Genomic DNA, 18,827 nt, shown 5'->3' on the forward strand with positions numbered 1-18,827 from the left:
CTCCAAGACTGAAGATATTTCTTACAACTGTATGTTGTTTAAGTGGCAAGAAGAAACAAACTGCCAATTTCCAGTAACAATAATGGAGTTGAGCAACCTCTGATTTTTACACATTAGGTGGCAACTACTTTTATTAGTTGTATTGGAACTACCAAAATATCTACAGCTATCATACATAATTATATTCTCTCTATACAGTTTTGTTTCATAAAAATATGAGACTGAGATCACAACAGAGCAAGTCTATACCTCTTAAGACAAGTTTTACTGCTAGAAGAAAATACCATAATCATGGGAGGTGACCAGCCGTGGCAATCTCTGTCACAACTACAGATCACAGATTTGATTAATCTACCTATGTACAAAATGAATACCTTTCCACTCACAGGATTGTCTTACATAAATTTGATACACACTTATTTGAATCTTTGACTGAAAATTATTTCACAGCTATTTTTTTTTTTTGTTTTTTTGTTCCTATAAAAGTGATTTTGAAAATTTTCAACTCAAGAAATGTCTCTGGTGGACTCAGGAAGGCAGTGAGAGACATGGCTATTGTAAAATTACATTATCTTGGCTATTGTAAAATTACATTATCTGTGGTGTTGGTAAAATTACTTGCAGCATGAAGCCTCTGGTATATGATGGAAAACACACAAATTAAAAGAAATAGAGGACTGACTGACAGCAATGCTGGTCAGCATACTGACCCTAAATATTCACGCCCTCTTTGAAAAGACCCTGCAAAGGCTGTGTCACTGAGTTACAGTAACACCCATTAAGATGATTAGTATAATGAAAGTTCTATGAACAAATGCATAAAAAATAAATATTCAACACAAATCTTCTCCTTCGTACGTCTCTTGTGCCAGGATTACGGTGAAACCTTGAGGCAACAGCTAACGTGGCAGGGATGGCAGGTTTGCAGGCCCCAGCCAGGTGGACCACTCCCAAGAAATTGGGTCTGCTGAAAATCCCTGGCATATGCCAGGGCCCATCTTCCAAGTGGCAGGGTTCCACGGCTAGCTGATGCACACCCAGCTGGCAAACTGGGGAGGCCTCATAGGTATAGGAGGTTCCTACTATAGGAGCCACTGAATATTGTGGATAGGGTGGCACCAGGAAACCACCACATGAGACATGGCAACCCTGGTGTAATATGGCAAAGGCTTTCCAACAATGACACACACCAGCCCTCAGTCCCCAGCAGCAAAGGAGTATCTGGTCACAATGCCGGTCAAACCTGCTCCAGAGCAAGGGCTACTAACACTGGGTATAATCAAGCTGCCTTTGAAATTTGACCCTGGCAGCGTACAATATGACCAGCACGCAAAAGCATCTTGACTGCATTGCTAGAATTCAAATACGTTAATGGTACGTCATAAGTCTGTGATGTTAGGAGGATGGTTGAGGTATGCTTGGTCTTGCCTAACTGACATTATTATTATCTTGTTACAAAGGTCTTATGAATGGGAAGGAGCATGAAGTTGTTCTTATCAACAAGAATGTAGTGAGAAACAAAGAACAATTCTGTAGCATTAAAGAGTAACAGGAATCATGAAGCTGAACAAAGGATAAAAGTTTTAAATACTTCAAGCTTAGGCACCAACATCAACTTTGAATGATCAATACTTCATCAAGTTGGATGAGTAAATGGAAGTTTCAACCAAAAAGTATAAAACCCAGTTTTGAAGTCATGGAGAGACTTAGTGCCAGAGTCGAGACCAAAAATCTTACTGTAGTAGTTACTGGATTCTTTTGAATAGGTGTGAGAACAGGAAGGAAAATAAATGCTGAATAAAGACAAGAGCTGACAAGAAAAGGATCTAAAAACACCTTAATGGAGAGGTGAAGAAAAACTTTTTACTGGGAAACCTGACATAGCGAAGGATGTAACTATTTAATAACCTCAAATCCAGTGACTTAAAATCGGTGAGATGTAGAGAAGCTTAAACGTAAGAAGAGATAAAATAAGAAACACCATAATATTCTTGGAACTGAGAAGGAGGCTGAAGAATTTATTTAAAATATTCAGAGCAAATTTACTTTATATTAAATAAAGTAAATTTGAATTTGTTCTGAATTTATAATTAAATTATTCAGCCTCTTTCCTAGTTCCAAGAATGATGGAGTGCCTCCTATTGTCACTAAAAACTGTGCTTCCATGCTGACACCCTGCCTGGTCAAACTTTCGTCTCTGCCTCTCAACATCTACCTTTCCTTCCTGCTGGAAGTACACCTACATGCAGCCTGTGCCTAAGGAGGGTGACTGCTCTAATCCCTCAAACTACCGTCCCACAGCTTTATTTTCTTGTCTTTCTGAACCTTTTGAAACAATCCTTAACAGGAAAGTCTTGAGAATCTATCAACTTCTGACCTTCCTGATCGCCAGTATGGGTTCTGCAAGGGGCGCAACGTCTATTGGCGATTTCCTTGCCTTCCTGACTGACTCCTGGTCATCCTCTCAGCTGTTTTGATGAAACTTTTGCTGTTGCCTTAGAGATCTCAGAAGATTTTGACAGTCTGGCACAAATCTTTGCCGTCTAAATTTCCCTCCTAGTTTCTATCCCTCTCTTTGTATTTTTAACTCTCGTTTCCTTTCTGGCCGATCTATGTCTGCTGTGGTGGACGACCACTGTCCTCCTAAATCTATCAACGGTGGTGTCCCTGCAGGACACCACTGTTCTATCTCCCACACTCTTTCGGTTCTTCATGAATGATCTTTCCAAAACAAAATGTCCTATCCACTCGTATATGCTGATGACTCTACTCTGCACTAATCAACATCTTTTGACAGAAGAGCCTCCAACAAGAATTACAAGACTAGGCTGGACACTCCAGAATCATGAACCTTAGCCCTTCCTACCATTTCTGAATGGGATAGGAGGAATTTGGTGTCCTTCACTGCCTCAAAAACTCAATTTATCCACCTATGAAGTCAACACAATCTTCCAAACACCTATCCCCTACTCTTTGATAACACTCAGCTCTCACTTTCTTCTACACTAAACATCCTCGGTCTATCCCTAACTCAAAATCCTAATTAGAAACCTATCTCCTCTCATACTAAATCAGCTTCCTTGAGGATAGGCATTCTGCATTGCCTCCAGTTCTTTTCTCCCTGTCAGATGCTCTCCATATACAAGGGCTTTGTCTGCCCTTGTGAGTAAGCATCTCTTGTGTGTGAGGGGTCCACACATACAGCCCTTTTAGACAGTCAAGGCTCTCATCAACTCCCCTTCTCGTACTGACAGTCTTCTATCTTTTAAATTCCACCACAATGTTGTCTCTATCTTGTATCAATGTTTTCATGCTCTTCTGAACTTACTAACTGCGTGGGTCCACCCCTCCGTGGTCCCCACTGCACTCAACTTTCAACTCTTAACTCATCTTTATACTGTCTAAATCCCCTATGCAAGAGTTAACCAGCATCTTCATTCTTTCATTCCTTTCATTGGTGAACTGTGAAACAGCCTTCTTTTGTCGGTATTTCCACTTGCTTACAACTTGACCTCATTCAGGACACCTCTCCATCCTAAATCGACCTCTTTCAGTCAACATTCTCTACTTTCTTTCATATGAGCAATGCTAGCGGGCAATTTTTTTTCCCTTGAACTGCTTCCTTTACTGTCAAAAAAAGCCTACTGTCACCAGCCAAATGTAGAAAATAATAATAATAATAATAATAATAATAATAATAATAATAATAATAATAATAACAATAATAATAATAACAATAATAATAATAACAATAATAATAATAACAATAATAATAATAATAATAATAATAACTAATAATAATAACAATAATAACAATAATAATAATAATAATAATAATAATAATAATAATAATAATAATAATAATAATAATAAAATAAAAATAAATAATAATAACAAAAATCCTTATTCCCCTGGGGTGTGTGCTGGTGTAGAGGATGCAGGGTTTGTGCTCCAGGTGCTGCATGTCTACTTTAGATGATGACTCTGCAAGTTCAGATTTTTTGTATGCAAGTTCATAAATTTTGTAAAAAACTTTCTCACCAAGTTATTTCTCTTCTCAGGTTGATGTTGATTTCACATCAAACCATTTTGTGATCACTGCTAACATTTACTTTGTTGCCTCATTACGTCCTGCCAATCTGTGAGGCGTAGTTATTTATTTATTACACAAGAAGATTCTAGTTTCCATTTCTGGTGCACCTTTTTTGTCGAGTGTTTTGGGAATGATTTTCAGCCATCAGCGAGGGTTTGCCCCTCATTTCAGGCACTTATGCCATGATTTCTCACTGCAGTTACCCTGGCAATTTTTTTCCCTACAATAGCATATATATATATATATATATATATATATATATATATATATATATATATATATATATATATATATATATATATATATATATATATATATATATATATATATATATATATATAATGCTGCAGGTGAGTTTTACATAATATTAGAGTGATTTGTTTGTGCTGCCTTCTTCAGTCCACAGGTGGGAAAAGTGGCTGCATTTCCATACCTGGCTGTTAAGTAGCCAAACTAACTAGTCTTTCAGTCTTTGCATTATGTAATAAATCATGCTAAAGAATGTATTATATATTTTACTGTTGTGAACTAAATTTTAATTTATTTGTTTTTCATACTGCAAGTGAAAGCAGAGCCTCTCTTAGCTTGTCATGGTGTGGGAGGAGAGGAACCCTCCAACTGAAGTAGTGCATGAGGAATAACCTCTATAATATAATGCTCTTTGAATGAAATAAGAAAAGTATTCCTTCCAATAATGCCAATTTTCATTAATTCAAATGAAAACACTGTTCATGCTATAGTAAAATCTTGCATCTAGTGATTACTGGAGACCAAAAAACTCTTCAGATGCTGATTCGTTAGATGCAAACACAAAGGAAAATTTATAGCGGGGAAAAAGATGGATCAAACTGCTATTTATACCCTATTTTCACTTATAATGTAAGTTACTGGAATCAATTTTAGTCATATAATCATACACAGTAAGCTAAACTATAAAATAAAAAAAGGAATAATGTTAGGAGAGAGGCTCCTAGGCCACTCTTCCTCCCTCCTTACCACCACCACCACCACCCTCCTCTTGAAGTAAGGTGTAAACTACCATCTAAGGCATGCTAGATGGGAATCTGGCCAACTTTAAAGCAGCAAGAGGCAGCCATGTAACACACTATGCATGGTGAGGACTGAGGGAGGAGGGAGGAGGGGGGGGGGGCAGATACCAATGCCGTCACGCATTCTGCCAAAGTGGCAATGGATCTGAACCGCAAGTCTGGGATTTTTTTTTTGTTAGATGAGAAACTTCATCAGATACAAATATGGTAGAGGTCTAATAGTGTCACTAGATGCAAATTTGTTAGATATGAGATCTTACTATACATTGAATATGAGGATTTTTTTTTTTAACTTGTATAACAAACTACTTTAGGAATACTGGTTCATGCTTTATGTCTTCAAGATTTGCCAAAGTATGAAAGACAGGCATCACAAGGCTCTGCTTCATGGCTACCAACACCTCTGTGCCAAACCACTGTTTGGAGTTGCTCCCTCAACTCCATGAACACTCCTGCCCTGGAGAACCTTAAAAAATACAATAAATTCTGATTAATATTTGAACTGTATTGATTATAGCTATAAATCTTTGGTAGGAAACCTTTTTATTTTTATCTTTTGAATCAAGCACATTTTTAACTGCTTCATACACATGGAAGAGATCTTTTGGTTTGGGAAATGCTGGATGCTTGCCACCAGAGAAAGGTTGGAAACCTCTGATCTAAAAGCAAGATCAACTGTGCCAATCAGTAGTCATAACCAATGTTGTCTGAGAGTTTGTTGAAATTAGTTCCTCAGAAAAATCTCATGAGCTTGCATTCAGTGCTACACATATAATGACTACACTCAGTCACTCCAGCACAATGTTTTGGGGCTACAACACAGATAAATTGTCACCATCGACTACTTTTTCACCCACAGTGGGGAGAGAGAGAGAGATAAAGGAAAGGTTTAGGACAAGTGGCTGCAATGCATGGTCCTGCACACTGTTGGTCAGATTCCAGCTAATAGTACATCAGTGAAATGCTCATCAGCAAGAACCTGGCAGCCAGTTATCCCATAAAGGTCTGGTTCATTCATTCTCCCTCACAATCTTCTTGGATTCCAGTCTATGAAGTGTCATTTCCATAGCCCTGACTGGTTATATTCTTTGTCCTCACACTCAGTCCATCATTTATGCTGACTACCCTCACTAATGTTTTGTGCAAACTCTTGTTTAATTCTTATCCTCTCCATTTTTCCTGTGGGAATATGCACAATTTCTGCCAATTGCTTTTTCATCTCGTTACCTACTCTGTTGAGAGATAGTCCAGCACCTACTGACTTGTGCTGCTCCCATTCCTGACCTCTCCTCTTCATGCTAAATGAAGCCATTCAGCTGCAAGACTCCTCATGGAGACCATTTGCTATCTCAACACCAAACCTCCAAGTGATCTGAGTACGACAAAAATTCTGCCTTTTTTTTTTTAACTCATGAAATTGTTTTCTTCTTCACCAGAACACCAGGACCTTCCTCTTTTTCCAGTCAACACAATTACAGACCCTTAAGTTCCAGCAACATTCCGTAAGTCTCCACACATATCTAGACATATACTTCTCGACATTGCTGGTTGTATTTTTCTTTTCTCCTACAATGTCCTCGTTTTTCTCTAGACTGACTCTCACGTATATGCATTCATATGTCTGATTAACTTGTGACCCATGATCAATGCAGCCCCTCTGATCTGAGTTAGTCTGCATCATCTACCTACATTTTCTCCATATGCTTTCATCTCTGGACCTTCCTTCTACAATTTAGTTTGCGCTTCATTCAACTAGTCATGGCAACATTACACAGTCCTGTCTACGTGTTATTTGGGCACGAAACCCACCACATGAACAGCAGCTGGCCCTCGTGCACACAACACTGTTTTAGTAAACCTCTTCACTGCTTCCAGCACTCAGTGCCTCCCTGTCACCTCTGTGAAATACCTGAAAAATACAAACAAAACTGAACATAATGCCTTCAATAATGCTTGTTCTTCTCTTTGGGGAACAAAATAGCCTCTATGTCTTCATGCTTAAGAACACTGATAAACTCCCAGCTATAAATAACAGATGCCAGAGCAGACCAATGAATACTCATTCTATCAAAAAATGTAAAATATTCAAAGCGAAACTCTCCTTCATGAGAAACTTTCATATGAGTAAACATTTATGATTCTTGTCTTTAACTATTTATTAAAATGCTTCCCCTCAAAAAAATAAATATATATGTATAACTGCAACTTATACTACTACTTGGTTAAAAAAAACATGTAGTGCAATGATATAACAAAACCACTGTATGGCCCTGTGATGTCCTGACGGCCGAGCCATGTGTTTCAGGGGCTGACGTGTGCAGGCTGCCTGGCCTCTTGCAGCCTCCTCATGACCGTGTGTGTGTATCTTTGTGCCATCAGCCAGCATAACACTGAACATTGCACATCATCAAGCGGTGCACAGCGATGTGTCACCCACATAATGAATTTCTGACCTTGACGATGTTTCAACTGCTTTTTCATAAATAAAATTAGCTGTACGAGTGGATGAAGTTCTTCAAAATTCAACAAATAATGAAGTAGCAGTAATCAAATGAAAATATTGATAAAACAGACTATGAACAGCCACATCATACACATCAGACCAGATCTCTGTCACTGCCATAAAGTAGTAGTGACAGTAAACAGGTCAAAATACAGAAACCTGCAACCTGATTACAACATTACTTGTGAACAGCACCATTCCTAACACTAAGTCACCTTCTGTTGGGCAAACACCAGGCTGTGGAGTGCCTGGTCTCCCGGCTTGTATGCCAAGGAGCAGGTGGAACAGACAGACAAGACCTTATCTACTTTGGGCCGCTGGTGCTCCTCACCGTGGAAATATCATGCACACACATGCAGGCTTTAACATGGTTTAACATCAGCCTCTTATGATGGAAGAGCACAATTCTGTACATAATGCAATCCCACCATCACTCACAGACAAAACACTGACTAATGATGCACACTTCTGTGTCTGTAAGTCAAATATTAACATTGGACAGCCAGCTCCTTGGAGGGCTTACAGTGGAAATTTCCAACGGTCCAATTTTGCATAATGTCATGTGGCACAATGGCCCTGTCATAGACCATCCCCTGTTGTCCTGGTCAGTAGTGTCCCTCCTCCAGGTAGCCCTTGATGCGGGTGGGCAGCGGCAGAGACTGAATGTGGTCAACTCTTGTGTACTGACGAATCACAAAGCGGCACAGGTATTGTAAGGATCGCACCTGAAAATAAAAGACCACCATAGAAAAGACTGGAATATCAATGTGCCTGTTGGATCATTATTATAAAATGTATAATCGTAATATTATTACCTATGACCTGAAACATGTTCAAGGTGATACATGGTGATTGTGTGGCTTCAAGAGTTGACTGTCTCTTTATCATAGCCCTGAAATAATCACTTTAGGGGCAGGTGACATTTAATTCATAAGCTTTAGAACAGCATTTTTTAAACACATTTAGGCATCAGCACCATTTACAGTTAGGCCTGGGCAGTCCAGCACCCCACCACACACCACAGTGCCTCATTAACCTGGTAGCAGCGACGGGCCAAATTTGTGCCATAATATAAACCCCCCAAAATAGATGATACATAATCTGATCACAAATGCTTTGATATATATTATGAAATGATTTGTGTGAGGGGTGATTTTTTCTCATTTTTTTCGCTTGGGAGGGACCATTAAGAAACATGATCCCTGCAGCTACCGGGTTAATACAATATTCTTATAGTGTAACATTTTGTCATATCCAAAGGTAAGGCATCAATGACTACAGTAATTACAGTCAACAGCCGGCTAATTCTATTTTGATAAGAAGAGCTGAGTGTTTGGATGTTTAGGCTAACACTCACACCACCCCCTCAGTTGCCTCTGGATTCTGTAAATACTGCTCATGTTGCAGAAAAAAAAAAAAAAAAGATGCTAGTCGCTACTCTACCAGTTTATAGGCCTACAGTCTGCTATACAGCTTACCCCTAGACCTAGTAGATACCAGTTGACTAAAAAATGGCATCCACAACAACAGCCCCCTCACAACATTCCAGCAGCACCTCCTATAAGCAACCATATATTGGAAACAGCAATCGTTGTTGAATGACACATTAGCAGAAAGTAAGAAGATGCAGCAGAGGTGACGCTGGCCACTCACATAACTGACATGTCCTTCGTTACACCATCCCCCGCCAACACAACCCCCGGCACAATGACTTGGTGGGGTGTTTATTTAACCCCTAAGAGGTCAGCACACTTTTACGTCCCATATGCTAGTGACATCTCAAGTAATGGACGTCTTTCTCTTGTGATTTTGCGGCGCCCTTGTCATTAAGCAGTGAATTTTGACAAATCAACCACTTTGGTGCGAATCGCCATAACTCCCTTATTTCTGGGGCTACAGGAAGGTTATTGGTATCAAGCGACAGCAAAATGCAAGGGCTATATTTTATAACTAGCGACTGGACTCAAAAACTAATTTGAAAGGGTCGAAAATCGAATATATTCACAAAAAGACTGAAAACCCCCCAGTATTTTTGCGATCTCAACCTTGAAACTTACTCATTTTTTTTGAGAATTTCAAAAAAACTTATTTAACAAATGATTTAGGCCTGCCAATGTGCTTTTCAAAATGGTGCCTAACGTTTCCCTACTCCCAGTAGTTTCGTCACTGGAGCTCAAAACGTAAACCTTGTCGAGAGCGATTTTGACGAACTCCAGACATTTTGCCGTTGTTGTCTAGTGTGGCCTTGCTATTGCCTCTAAGAGGCTATAATTTGGCATGTAGCCCCTCTTGGCAATGTAGTTTGATGGACTCGAAGGATGTTTTGATAGCTCGATTCTAAGTTTGTCGTTGAGCCGTCACAAAATAGCCTGTTTTTCGGCCCTTATCCTGTGATTTGGACAAGTCTTAGATTTTTGCTTCTAACTTTTTTATTTATTTAATGTTTTCCTAATTTTCTTCTCTGATTATTAATCTGTATTAAAAGAGCTTTCATTTACCACCAAGAACGCCTTCCTAGCTTTAGTAGTTTTCGCTCGAGCTTGACCAGAAGTCGCGATGAACATTCACTGAATCTGACTCATTTCATGCGCCGCGACGAAAAACCTTCCTGACGCCGCAAAAAATAATATATCTGCATAAAAATTCATATATGAACACTTCAATATGTTGACTGTTGTGTATTAAGACCATTTTAAGATATCTATATAAAAAAGTTGCTATTTTTATATAATCATTTCACTATATAAATCAACCTATATTAAGCACCTTATTATACATTTCTTAAGTTTTTTAGTATTCAACCATATTTCTTCTAATTTATGAATAATGCATTTAATTTGGTTTCATTTGATACCATATATATATATATATATATATATATATATATATATATATATATATATATATATATATATATATATATATATATATATATATATATACAGTCGTCCCTCAAATAGTACGGTTTCGGTTTTATACTGATTTGTCAGCCAGGACAGCTAGTAATGCATGTTAAACGTCACCATGAAGATCAGCGTACACCATTTTGTTGCGAGTGAGACTCTGTTACCATAGCAGTGACAAGGCTTAGTAAAAGGACGCCCTTTATCTCCACTCTTGCAGCGCTCATGGAGCACTGGCAGTTACTGCGGCAAGAGGGAGTAAGCCGTTTCAAAGGCTGTAGTTAGGACTGAAAGGGACAACTACTTCCCGAACCAAGACCAAGACCAAGATGATAGATACAGCGAACACTGCTCTCATTCACGTGATTTACTCTCCCTACTGCAACGTAACTCATCCCAAAACGTAACTTCTCCTAAATCTGAATTCTTCTGCAAGATGAACACCTTTCTCAAACGCTTTGTGGTGCTTTCAGCAGGTGTTTTGGTAAAACAGTGTTGCCACTCATGCCATGGCTACTTGGTGCGACGAGCGGGAAATTTAAAACCCCTAAAAAAAATCTTCCATGACAATCCGTATAAAACCAAACCCGTACTACAGATAACTCGATTTACGCGAGTTTGGTTTACGCATTTTTTAAATAATGCGGGGTCCAAATTCCAAATAAATGTTTAATTTACACATTTTTTCACTTATACACAATATTTTATGGAGTGGCCACCAGATGTCTCACGCAACTGGACTCACACGGCGCCGCGGCCACACAGCTGAGCTCAGTTTTTCCTGCGTGCCACTTGAACAACAATACAGTACCCACGCTGCCACGCTACTCAACAATAGGGGTGGGCAGGTACCGGTACCAGTACCGGTACTAACGGTAACAGCTTTATGGTACGGTACCAGTACCAGACTGCTCGGTACCGGTACCAATACTAGCCAGTCGCTCATGGTGTCCCTCATTTCTTCCTCACACGAGTGAGGCTGAGACTGAGTTCCTGAGTGGATATCTCGGTGGTATGGATATTCTCTCTCTCTCTCTCTCTCTCTCTCCACTGAATGAAGTGAATATTTATTTTTCAATAGAAACCTACCTCTTGTTTGATTTACATTGTTTTTGATTTACGCGACCTCTTCAAGGACACAATACTCGCGTAAATCGAGAGTTACCTGTATTGGAAACCGTACTATATGAGGGACGACTGTACTGTCCAAACCCCTTATGCAAGAGTTAACCAGCATCTTCACTCTTTCATTCCTCACACTGGTAAACTCTGGAACAATCTTCCTTCATCTGTATTTCCTCCTGCCTACGACTTGAACTCTTTCAAGAGAAGGTTATCAGGGCACCTCTTCTGAAATTGACCTCTCTTTCGGCCACCTCTTTTAATTCTTTTTTGAAGGAGCAGCGAGTAGTGGGCTTTTTTCTATTAGTTTCCTTTTTTTGTGCCCTTGAGCTGTCACCATAACCATAACCACTGCAGCTTCCTTTTCAACTTCTGTTTTAAGGAGTTTGTCAGCCAGGACAGATAGTAATGCATGTTAAATGTTGCCAGGGGTGGTCTGGGCGCCCAAGATGTCCCAACTCGCTCTCTCAAACGCACTGGCAGGAAGATCAACGTATGTCATTTTGCTGCGAGTGAGACGCCGTTACCATAGCATTGACGAGGCTTAGTTAAAGGACGGCCTCTATCTCCACTCTTGCAGTACTCTTGGAGCACTGGCAGTTACTGCGGCAAGAATTTTTTTTACACTATGATAGATACAGTGAACACTGCTCTCATTCACTCCCTACCGCAACGTAACTCATCTCAAAACGTAACTTCTCCTAAATCTGAATTCTTCTGCAAGGTGAACACCTTTCTCGAACGCTTTGTGGTGCTTTCAGCAGGTGTTTTGGTAGAACAGTGTTGCCACTCACGCCATGGCTACTTGGTACAACGAGCGGGAAATTTAAAAATCCTAAAAACTTCTTACATGACAATCTGTATAAAACCAAAACAGTGCTATTGGAAACCATACTATTTGAGGGATGACTGTACAATCTGTATAAAACCAAAACAGTGCTATTGGAAACCATACTATTTGAGGGATGACTGTATGTGTGTGTGTGTGTGTGTGTGTGTGTGTGTGTGTGTCTATATATATATATATATATAGATATATATATATATATATATATATATATATATATATATATATATATATATGTAATATATATATATCTAATATATATATATATATATATATATATATATATATATATATATATATATATATATATATATATATCTATGTCTTTCAAATAGTACGGGGGTTAGGGACCCAGGACCCCCGTACTATTCAAAAATCCATATAATATTAGTGCCCCCCTTAAAAACACTCCTGGGCTGCGTTTGAGAGAGGGAATCTGGACTCTCAGAACGTCCCGAGTGATTCAGACGCATGACGCGGCTGCACGAGTTGCCAACTCGGCACGTCCGCTGGCTCCCGGCTTTGAGAGGTGGAGCGCCTTCGTGCTGTGATGACGTCATCAGCAAATATGGCGGCCCAAACAAACACATATAAGTGTTTCCATTGCATTTCACCTCTCTGTGCCACCATAACATAAAAACATAAGAACATAAGAACGTAAGGAGTCTGCAAGAGGCCGGTTGGCCTATACAAGGCAGCTCCTGTACACTAAACCCCACCTTACCTCACCATCCATGGCTTTCTAACCTCTTCTTGAATGTGTCTATGGTATTGGCAGCCACAACATGGCTCCCAAGCCTGTTCCATTCGTCCACCACTCTATTGGTGAACCAATTCTTGCCTATGTCTTTGTTGAATCTGAATTTGTCTAACTTAAAACCATTGCCACGCGTCCTACCTGGCTCTTTCACTCTCAAAGTTTTATTGACAGCTTCCTTTTCATCTTCTGTTGTAAGGAGTTCATCAGTCAGGACAGCTAGTAATGCATGTTAAACGTCACCAGGAAGATCAGCGTACGCCATTTTGCTGCGAGAGAGACGCCATTACGATAACAACGACGAGGCTTAGTAAAAGGACGCCTTTATCTCCACTCTTGCAGTACTCTTGGAGCACTGGCAGTTACTGCGGCAAGAATTTCTTTTTAACCATGATTTTCAGGGTGTTTGCTCTGAGGGAATAAGCCGTTTCAAAGGCTGTAGTTGGGACCGAAAGGGACAACTACCTCCTTAACTAAGACCAAGACCCGAGATGATAGATACAGCGTACACTGCTCTCATTCACATGATATGCTCTCCCTACGGCAAAGAAACTCATCCCAAAACGTAACTTCTCCTAAATCTGAATTCTTCTCCAAGGTGAACACCGATCTCGAACGCATTGGGGTGCTTTTAGCAGGTGTTTTGGACGATTCTGGGCATATTCCTCCTACTCATCCCCCCTCTGACTCCTTTATGCCTGTTATTAAGATTCTTCCAAATGATGTTTTCTATGCCCTCTCTGGTCTCAACTCTCAGAAGGCTTATGGACCTGATGGAGTGCCTCCTATTGTCCTTACAAACTGTGCTTCCATGCTGACACCCTGCCTGGTCAAGCTCTTTCGTCTCTGCCTATCAACATCTACCTTTCCTTCCTACTGGAAGTATGCCATTGTACTACAGCCTGTGCCTAGGAAGGGTGACCGTTCCAATCCCTCAAACTACCGCCCTATTACTTTACTTTCCTGTCTATCTAAAGCTTTTGAATCAATCCTTAACGGAAGAAATTGAGTTTTTGAGGCATTGAAGTACACAAGGTTCCTTCTGCCCCAATCGGAAATGATAGCAAGGTCTGAGGTTAAGCGTTCTGCAGCCTCCAGTCTGGAGTCGTGTACTTCCTGTTGAGGGGGTCTTCTATTGAAAGAAGTTGAATAATGCAGAGTGGAGTCCTCGGCGTATGAGTGGACAGGACAGTTTGTTATGGAAAGAAGATCATTGATGAATAACAGGAAGAGAGTGGGTGATAGGACAGAGCCCTGTGGAACACCACTGTTGATAGGTTTAGGGGAAGAACAGTGACCGTCTACCACCGCAGAAATGGAACGGCTGGAAAGGAAACTGGAGATAAAGGAACAGAGAGAGGGATAGAATCTGAAAGAGGGCAGTTTAGAAAGCAAAGACTGGTGCCAGACTCTATCGAAGGCTTTTGATATGTCTAGTGCAACAGAGAAAGTTTAACCGAAACAGCTAAGAGAGGATGACCAAGAGTCAGTTAAGAGAGCAAGAAGATCGCCAGTAGAACGCCCCTTGCGGAACCCATACTGGCGATCAGATAGAAGGTTAGAAGTGGAAAGGTGCTTTTGAATCTTCCGGTTAAGGATTGATTCAAAAGCTTTAGATAGACAGGAAAGTAAAGCTATAGGACGGTAGTTTGAGGGATTGGAACCGTCACCCTTTTTAGGCACAGGCTGTACAAAGGCATACTTCCAGCAGGAAGGAAAGGTAGATGTTGATAGGCAGAGACGAAAGAGTTTGACCAGGCAGGGTGTCAGCACAGAAGCACAGTTTTGAAGGACAATAGGAGGCACTCCATCAGGTCCATAAGCCTTCTGAGAGTTGAGACCAGAGAGGGCATAGAAAACATCATTATGAAGAATCTTAAAAACAGGCATAAAAGAGTCAGAGGGGGGATAAGTAGGAGGCATATACCCAGAATTGTCCAGGGTGGAGTTCTTACAGAAAGTTTGAGCAAAGAGTTCAGCCTTAGAGACAGATGAGACGGCAGTGCTGCCATCAGGATTAAGGAGAGGAGGGAAAGAGGAAGAAGTGAAATTGGAGGAGATATTTTTGGCTAGGTGCCAGAAGTCACGGGAAGAATTAGAAAAAGCAAGGTGTTGACATTTTCTATTGATGAAAGAGGTTTTGGCGAGTCGGAGAATAGATTTGGCACAATTCCGGGCTGAAATATAAAGTTCATGATTAGTAGGAGTGCGAAGGCTCTGGAACCTTTTGTGAGCTGCCTCTCTATCTTTAATAGCACGAGAACAAGCATGATTAAACCAAGGCTTTTTAGCATGAGGAGTAGAGAAAGTACATGGAATGTATGCCTCCATTCCAGAGACAATCACCTCTGTGATGTGCTGGGCACACACAGAGGGGTCTCTCTCCTGGAAGCAGTAATCATACCACGGGAAATCGGAAAAGTACATCCTCAGGTCATCCCACCGAGATGAAGCAAAATGCCAGAAGCATCGCCTCTTCGGTGGGTCCAGAGGATGAACAGGAGCGATAGGACAGGATACAGAAATAAGGTTATGATCGGAGGAGCCCAACGGAGAGAACAGTTTGACAGTAAGCAGAAGGGTTTGAGGTAAGGAAGAGGTCTAGAATGTTGGGCCTGTCTCCAAGGCGGTAGGGAATATGTGTAGGGTGCTGAACCAACTGCTCTAGGTCGTTGAGGAGAGCAAAGTTGTAGGCTTGTTCACCAGGCTGGTCAGTGAAAGAGGATGAAAGCCAAAGCTGGTGGTGAACATTGAAATCTCCCAAGATGGAGATTTCAGCGAAGGGAGAGTGAGTCAAGATGTGCTCCACTTTAGAGTTCAAGTAGTCAAAGAATTTTACATAGTTAGTAGAGTTAGGTGAGAGATAAACAGCACAGATGTATTTAGTAATAGAATGACAATGAAGTCTTAGCCAGATGGTGGAAAATTCAGAAGAGTCAAGGTCGTGGGCACGAGAGCAAGTGATGTTGCGCACGTAGGTGCAACATCCAGCTTTGGATTGAAATTTAGGATAGAGATAGTAGGAGGGAACAGAGTAGAGATTGCTGTCAGTAGCCTCAGAAACCTGTGTTTCGGTGAGGAAGAGAAGGTGAGGTTTAGAGGAGGAGAGATGGTGTTCCACAGAATGGAAATTAGAACTAAGACCGCGATGCAATGTAAACACTTATATGTGTTTGTTTGGGCCGCCATATTTGCTGATGACATCATCACAGCACGAAGGTGCTCCATCTCTCATAGTTGGGAGCCAGTGGACAAGCCGAGTTGGCAACTCGTGCTGCCGAGTTGCGCATTTGAGAGCACTCGGGACGTTCCGAGAGTCCCCATTCCCTCCCTCAAACGGAGCCCAGAAGTGTTTCTAAGGGGGGCACAAATTTTATATGGATTTTCGAATAGTACGGGGGTCCTGGGTCCCTAACCCCTGTACTGTTTGAGGGACGACTGTATATGGTATCAAATAAAAGCAAATTAACTATATTATTCATAAATTGGAAAAAAATATGGTTGAATACTAAAAAAAAATTAAATGCATAATAAAGCGCTTAACCCTCTCGCGCACGATGACACGTTTCACGTCATAAAAGTTTTAAAAAATTTCATTGAAAATTAAGTTTTTGGTGAAAGTGCGTCACATTTGGGAGTGTCATTTGTTGGGATAAGTTTCTTAATGGTAATATATGGCAACCTTTCTAAGGAGTGTAGATGAGGAGCTTTGAGTGATTTTTATTTGTCAGCCTACTCTGATAGGAGAGGAAAAAACAGTTTTCTCGGTGTAACTCGGGAACTAATAGGCGTATGAGGATTTTGAGGATACCATAAGAATCCTCACAAAATTCTACTTCAAAACATATATTCGGCTAAAAATGTTGGCCTACAAAATTTCGAGCTAGAGAGTGGGGAAGAGTTGGTACTTAGGATTTATTGTCTACAATACTCTATACGGAGACTTGAAATAAGTTTGTATTGTTTATATATATATTTTCCTCCATTTTTATTTGCGCATGTTCTAGTACAAGTCTTTATGAAGCCATTGATACCAAATTTATTGGGGTAAGATATATCTGTGAGGGTAATATGGGTCCAGGAATGTAGAGTATCACGGCGGCAAAAAAAGGCCGGTCGGGCCTGAGAAATGCATGGTGAGTGGAACAGAAACTTGTTGGAAACTTACGGTGTGCGAGAAGATTAATATAGGTTGATTTACATAGTGAAATGTTTATATAAAAATAGTAACTTTTTTATACAGATATCTTAAAATGGTTTTAATACAAGATAGTCAATATATTCATGTGTTCATATATGAATTTTTATGCAGATATATTAATTTTTGTGGCATCAGGAAGGTTTTTCGTCACGGCGTGTGAAATTAATCAGATTGGGTGAATGTTCGTCACGAATTCTGGTCGAGCTCGAGCGAAAACTACTAAAGCTAGGAAGGCGTGCTTGGTGGCAAATGAAAGCTCTTTTAATACAGATTAATAATCAGAAAAGAAAAATTGGAAAACATTAAATAAATAAAAAAGTTACAAGCAAAAATCTAGGACGTGTCCAAATCGTGGCAAAACGTTCGAAAAACAGGCTATTTTATGACGGCTCGACGATGAACTTAGAATCAAGCTATCAAAACATCCTTCGAGTTGGTCAAACTACATTGCCAAGAGGGGCTACATGCCAAATTACAGCCTTCTAGTGGCCTCTAACTCTGATGAAATGAAAACTTGGTGAATCTGAAGTCAATGTTGATAGTTAAATAATTAGTTCGTAGCTTTTACCGCGGGCCATTAGCGCCCATCTCTGTGAATCTCGCCCCAGCACGTGTGGACACGGTCACCCAACTGGTAGTTTCTCAAGAATTTTGTAGATTTAAAGTCTGCCGTATTTCACAGGAAACTCATCAAAATTCTAGTAAAAACCAACATGTCAATTATTTTCTCATGAGGTCGGTAAGTTGTGGTCACAAGAAGAAGAGGAGCAAATCAGCTGATCAGTTCAGTAGCTGTCCGCATGTTTATTCCAGTACCACAAAGAGTTCCACGAAGCTAGATAAGCTTGGAGTAACTGTGTTGAGCAGGGCTTGGTCTTGAGTCTTGTCCAAGCATAGCCACTGCCTCATCATGTCTGGGTCCTCACTGTTAAGTTCTCGTAGCAGTTTACAGTAGCAAGCTGTAACACACTCTCCTTTTGTCTCTGAGCTAACCACTCACAAACCAACAAATGCTTTCTTTTATTTTTTTTAAGCAAACAGCAACGTCTGGATCCATTGTTTGTTTTGCTTTTCAGCTGATATATCCCAGGATGCAACAGTCCTCTCTGTGACCAAACTTGAGGGTAAATTCAAGGCAGAAAATTGTTGGGAGATAATTTAGGTGGGAAATTCCTGAGAAACTAGCTTGTGTGACTGTGCTGGTGTCACACTGAGCCTTTCTTCTCAAACCGCGTAGGCAATACGGGTGACCGGCAACTCCAACTTTTCCGTGTGTGCGTCACACACGGCCACGGTCGGTTGTCCATATTCACAACGTAAACAATGCAGTCGCCCTGTATTGATTAATTAAT

At 40.4% G+C, this 18,827-nt stretch overlaps 1 protein-coding gene across 1 annotated transcript in view; it reads right to left on the reverse strand.

Annotated features, from left to right (window-relative positions):
- Nucleotides 1-5,666: 5,666 nt before the first annotated feature.
- Nucleotides 5,667-18,827, reverse strand: part of LOC126997864 (uncharacterized) — a 37,672-nt gene continuing 24,511 nt past the window's right edge. The window contains exon 3 of the mRNA XM_050859076.1: nucleotides 5,667-8,370. Coding sequence (XP_050715033.1) covers nucleotides 8,251-8,370 — 120 coding nt within the window. The 3' untranslated portion in view covers nucleotides 5,667-8,250. The remainder of the gene's footprint in view (nucleotides 8,371-18,827) is intronic.

The sequence above is a fragment of the Eriocheir sinensis genome, chromosome 13, assembly GCF_024679095.1.
Source record: "Eriocheir sinensis breed Jianghai 21 chromosome 13, ASM2467909v1, whole genome shotgun sequence".
Lineage (NCBI taxonomy): Eukaryota > Metazoa > Arthropoda > Malacostraca > Decapoda > Varunidae > Eriocheir > Eriocheir sinensis.